General features: G+C 36.7%; 1 protein-coding gene across 1 annotated transcript in view; it reads right to left on the bottom strand.

Moving 5' to 3' along the window:
- Positions 1-1,798: 1,798 nt before the first annotated feature.
- The window catches only part of SEC8 (subunit of exocyst complex 8), a 438,983-nt gene continuing 434,781 nt past the window's right edge, over positions 1,799-6,000 (bottom strand). Inside the window, exons 24-26 of the mRNA XM_089379035.1 lie at positions 3,018-3,113; positions 2,835-2,884; positions 1,799-2,619 (exon numbers count right to left, since the gene is read on the bottom strand). Coding sequence (XP_089235161.1) covers positions 2,532-2,619; positions 2,835-2,884; positions 3,018-3,113 — 234 coding nt within the window. The 3' untranslated portion in view covers positions 1,799-2,531. The remainder of the gene's footprint in view (positions 2,620-2,834; positions 2,885-3,017; positions 3,114-6,000) is intronic.

The following is a 6,000-nucleotide window of genomic DNA, read 5'->3' as shown; positions in this document are numbered from 1 at the left end:
AATTCCTTAATGTTTTTTTGGGAATAGTGTGGATTACTTTGGGACAACTGCAAAGAACAAAGAGTTATGAGGTCCATGTTTTATGTTTTGGAATCTAAAGAAAACAATTAATGTGCTAGTTCTAATTGCTCGTGTAGCTAGAAAGACTACCATAGATGACGAGAATTTAGAATCCTCTAATCATGTTAAATATGCAATCATGATCCTTCAGAAGCTATTTGGAGATATTGTTGGACCAAACCGCATTGTATCTATTGTTACAAACCAGGGTGATGATTGATTTAGTACAGGTGCTCATTCTTATGTTGCGATTGGTGCTGGTTGTGAGGACTTTGTTAGTTTGGGCAAGCCTGCTAGGAGAATTTCTATTCTTTGGAATAAGCTATTTATGATATATGTAATTTATAATTTTGTAGATGTTATAGAAGTAATAACTTTGACCATTGTGTGTTGTGTATAACTGAGAATATAATTTTGGCCAGCAGTGATCAAAACAAGTCTATACCCATATCTATGTAGACTTAATACAAACAATTCTATACCCATATCTATGTAGACTTAATACAAACAAGTCTATACCCATATCTATGTAGACTTAATACTTGTGTATTATTGCTTGATCTATCATTGCAACATATGTTAACATATATTGATGTCTATATAACAAAATTGAAGTTATTTGAAAGTATTAAGAAGCCAAATATTTAGAAATAAAAAGCACAAATGATCCATTACAGATGAGGATAGGATTTGGGAAGAAAGAACGTTGAACTTTTCGTCCATTTACAAATACTAGTGCCTAATGTTATTTGGTTGACAACAATCTATTTACAAAATAACACATATCAAAAGTTATAGTTACTGCTATGATCAGATTTTGATATTTTACTTCACCAACAATATGCATTTAGACATCATTTGTTTCTTTACTATCATGAAGATGCTTATTACGCTGACATCTAACCATAATCTCCGTACCTTAAGAGTATATAGATCTTCCCCAAAGCTTTGGCATGTGCTCCTTTCAAGAAATGTGGTAAACTAGGATAACAAACAAGAGCTAAGTTGTGGGTGATCGATCTCAACAAATCCATTATTTCTAGTACCCCATTAAGAGAAAGGGTAACCCCCTCATAAGAGCTCCCCACTAGTGCTCATTGATAACAGAAATCACTCCACAAATCCACCCTGCAACTGGGATACAACAAACATCATAAAAGTGTCATTCCCATGAAGTAAGGTGCCCAACATTGAGTGTAACCAAAAACTCCGGGTGTGGATTTCCACATATTGAACGAACGGAAGATTGGGATCCATATCCGTATCAATCATGAAAATGGTTAGCAGCCAACAATTTCTTGTCATGCCTCTTGGTTATGTTAGTTTTACAATTATGTAATTTTTCAGATATTTTTTTGGTGTTACACACGAAATTGGGAAGTTTTACATGACAACAGATCATCAAAATTTGTTAGAAAATTCAAATAAAAAAATTTGGCCAAATTTTATAAAATTGTCTTTATATAGAAAGTGCTAATAGGTGTTCCCTCTTGCTGCCTTGCTGCCTCAGAGGAAAACAGCAACTTCATAAGTAAATAATTCCATAATGTTCCTGCATAGTAATACTAGATATAGTTGATTTAAGAGTCTTTCATTTTGTTGCAATAATTTACTAACAAAATCTGTCATACATCAAATTTAGTATTCTGTTCTGCACATTCCACAAGGAAAATACGTACTTTTACAGGTTGCACAGCATTCCTTAATGAGCCCAACTGTATATGTCATAAACACAATATAAATGCATGAGAATATACTATAGTATATCATGAATAAACGGAAAAGAAAGTCGTCTGAGCTATTGTGCATGGCCAAAACATGATACAGAAAATTATTCATGGTGTGCCTTAATACATCACATCTTTCACAATTACATGCTCAGTAACTGTTTTGTGTCACTTGACTCGAGAACTTGGAACAATCCATTTGCCTTGCAGACTCCAGAGAGGGTATTCTTTGGAATCCTCCGTGTTCGCTCATCGTTATCTAAACATATCTATCGTACATAACCAAGAAGGGGCATATACCTAGCTTAAATCGCAAGAAAAAAATTAGGTATAAATAGGGGCTCTTTGTCTTATCCTTTGCTGTGTCAAAAGAATATATGTAAACAATTACAAATACATCCTTGATGAGCCAAACTGTACTTCAAATGATAGAAATGAATGAGAATTTTTTTACAACATATCATGAATATCCAATAAACAAGGCAAGCGGCCACTGTCCATTTTTGCTGTGAATAGTTTCAGACAGTCAGGCTTGTACGATTACATGCCCAAGAACAGGTAGTGTCACTGAACTCGAGGACTAAGAAAGGTCCACATGCCCTTCAGATACCAGAGAGGATAATCTTCATGATACGCCGCATTTAGTGACCAAATAATATCTATTGTACACTATACTCAAGAAGGGGCTGCTTCCCTAACTTAAAACACAGGCAACATATTTGGAACATATCTTGTACACAGCCATCATGGTGCTAAGATCTGGCCAATCCTTTGAACTGCATCAGCAGGTATATCTCTCCCTGGTATGTTGACCTTTAAGAGGCTCGAATACCTACGGGAAAAGGCACGATTTGCTGATTAAAAGCTAGAAGGTATGGTTACCTCTTATAGGAATAATGTTAAGGAATATGAAATTAATCTTGAAATCAAAATTCAAACTAAAGTCATTGTAATGTAAACGAGTTATAGATGTATATGACGTAAGAAAAGACAAAAATTCAAGGTTTGATTCAGCGTCAAAAAACAAGGACAAGTTAAAATGGGTACTCTGAGAATGTGAACAGAGTGTCATGTTCTGCCACAAATGCAAGTAAAGCCTGCAAAAACAAAAACAAAAAACCAAATGAGTATCTTCTATGTAAAATAGCAACTTTCATTCATAAAATAATGCTGAACATAAATAATACTGAATGGAAGGACCAAATTTCAGGGAGAATGAAACCATGGTACCTCAAATGGCATATTCAAAAGTTCATAATATGTACGAACACGGTCTAATCTCTGTTGCACTGCTTCACTATCAATGGCAGGGATTGCAACCAAAGCCTGCAAGGAATTTTCAAGTAGGTTATATTTCAGATAAGACCATTATAGAAATAAAGTATTCTTCTTGAAAGGAAAGACAACACTGATAACAGATTCCAATTACAAAATTTCCAGTATGGAGGCTGCCAATTTATTATTTAAGCAAAGACATTGGAATTGAATGTGTAGATAATAGAATGCCCTTTGTTTTTATGCACTATTGAATGACACAGTGATCTATCAAGACACAGTGTCTGGTGAGATTTATCCAATATAGATGCCTTGTCAGATTTCTCCATCTTAACCTAGACACTTGTTTTATGTGATGTTCCTTAACCCTTCAAATTGAAACACAACCAAGTATATGGAGAATAAAATTATAATAACCATATACAAGAGAATACTATGAAAGATGTAAAAGATACCCTTGTATTAAGATAATCTGAAGAAGAAAACAATGTTCACCTGCCTCTTAATATGGGGTGACCTTTCGCCAAGCATAGCTCCAAATACACAACACACGACAAATATTCCATAATCTCCCATCTCGATCACTAATAGGTACCGACTACCTAGTGGGCCTTATAAAGTGCACCTTTTTACATAAAATAACTATCCACTACTATCCAATCAGCCTGAATCAAAGAGGATGGTTGCATACAACAATTAACTAACTCCTAGGTAGCCTAATGTAGGAAGGTTAGGGTAGGACACTAACATGCCCGCCCCCCCCTTTTAGAAAGTAGTGTTACCCCTCAATGTTGAAGACATTTGAAGGATCATGTTTGGTTTCCATATGACATCTTTGGGTGGCATGCCTTTCCACTGGATCAATACATCTTTCATAGGTGTCTGTGAAAATGGTGGTTGCGGAGTGGGAAAGACTTCAGGGCAAGGTGCCATAGCCATGTGACCAATTGATGGAGGTCCAACATCTTGAGTGTATAGATGCAAGGAGGGAGCAATCGTGGAGGCGTGAGTTACCCCTTTCCTCGGCCTACTTTTTCCACCCCTCTAGTGCGTCTTTTACTTTTTTATGATTTATCTTTATTTGGGTGCATAGCTTAGGAGCCCAAGCTTATTTCTAATATTTTCCATTATTCCTTAATGATGAGTCAGTGTATCGCTCATCAAAGTTGGGACAAATTATACAAGAGTTCCTTTTCTGGATGCAGCATCATGTCCTTAATGAACTAGGTGATAGCTAATGAGGGGGGCAAAGGCCATGCTAGGATTTTTCCCACGTGCTAATCAAATGTCCCAACCATATTTTGCATTTTATCTTTCTCTTTCATTGTGGCTTTATTATGCTTTTATATTTCTTTTAGTTACATCAACCTCCATCGCAAGGTTTTTTTGGCCTAGACTCAAGGATGAGAATGAAAGGCTGCGAATCCCAATGACCAATGACCACCAACCTGAAGAATGGACATCGATTAAAAAAAATGGAAATAGAATGTATGGAAAATCTTGGAGACGTTGCTTCAATCAAATCTTCTCCAATGGTGTGCTTCCCAAAACCCTAAGGCCTTAGTTTTCCCTTTGATCCAATATGCCCATAACATTAAGTGAAAACATATGATTGCAAAATGATTAAAGTACCTACCAATGGTTGACCACCTTCCTTCAAGAAGGAATCCTAGATGGGAGAAAAAAATTGGCCAAGGAAAGAAGTGGAGGATCCTAGCATCATGTTATGTGTTGATCAAATAGGGCCACTGGCAAGCTAGCTATCAAAGGAGGAGAAGAGTTTTCTCCTATGGGTTACCCACTTGCAGTGTGTAATAGGGCCCTAGGTGGCATGGGGACATTTGGTTGCTTGCATAGAGGTCTGTAGTTGACTTGGGAATGCTTGGATTGAATGACCATCTATGTGGGGTGGACCCAAAGGTACACATGGCTTAGAAGTTAGGATAGAACACTGGAGCATTAGAGATCTTTCGAGCATGAGCTTTGGACACATCTCACAATGCATTCTATCTTGGACCCTAACTAGTTGGACATGCTCACCTTGGACCTTAACATGTGTTAGTTGGAGTTGAAGCACTTTGAATGTGGGGCCATCAATTGTTTAGTCGTGTTTCTTGATGTGAACTATGTGCACTTGTTATTATTGGAATTCCTCACCTTTCATATAAATAAAAGGGAGAGAGCCTTTTCATAAAGTCGCAAACTTCAAGTAGAAATGTGAGCCTAGGGAATACTTCCCTTCTTGTAGTCTTCTTTACATATATTTCCTCTCTTTGTCTTGAGAACTATGATTCTTGAAGGAATTTCAAAGGAGGCCTAGGGTTAGGGTTTTTCCTTAGGAGACAAAGAAGACTAGGGTTTGGGATAAACCTTAGAGGAGGAATGGAAGCATTTTATCTTGTAGCTCTTGTGAGAGAAGAAGAAGAATAACATCTCGTGGCTTTGGAAACCACACTACTACTTGGTGTGCTTGTTGTGGAGAATAGAGGAGATATTCTTGCACACTTATTGGATGCAAGTGTAGGTGCCAAGGAGGACTTAGTGTTCATGCTAGCTTGTTGAGGATATTTGGTGGAGAGACCATCTTTAGTTATGAGTTATTCCTACCTTGGAGGAGTTAGTAGCTAGGGTTTCATACGGTTTTGCTAGCAGGATTAGAGAGATAGATTTATACCAATTTGTGATATATATATATATATATATATATATATATATATAGATGAAGTGTTTCAGGAGTCAATGATTTGAATTTCAGTGCATGTTATCTTCATGATTGGGTAGATTCTAGCACTCATTGTTCATCCTGATTTGACATAAAAATGAGACGAATTGGCTAAGTAATTTAACACATCTAAAAATAAGGGAGTAGATTTACTGCTGTAATAAGACATTTCAGATCTGTTGTATGCTGAGAAAAGAGTGCCCTCAGGGCTGTAGC

The sequence above is a fragment of the Pinus tabuliformis genome, chromosome J (genome assembly GCF_031772625.1).
Source record: "Pinus tabuliformis cultivar Carrire ecotype Pingquan chromosome J, CPIR1, whole genome shotgun sequence".
Classification (NCBI taxonomy): domain Eukaryota; kingdom Viridiplantae; phylum Streptophyta; class Pinopsida; order Pinales; family Pinaceae; genus Pinus; species Pinus tabuliformis.
This window is presented reverse-complemented; position numbering and strand designations above follow the sequence as displayed.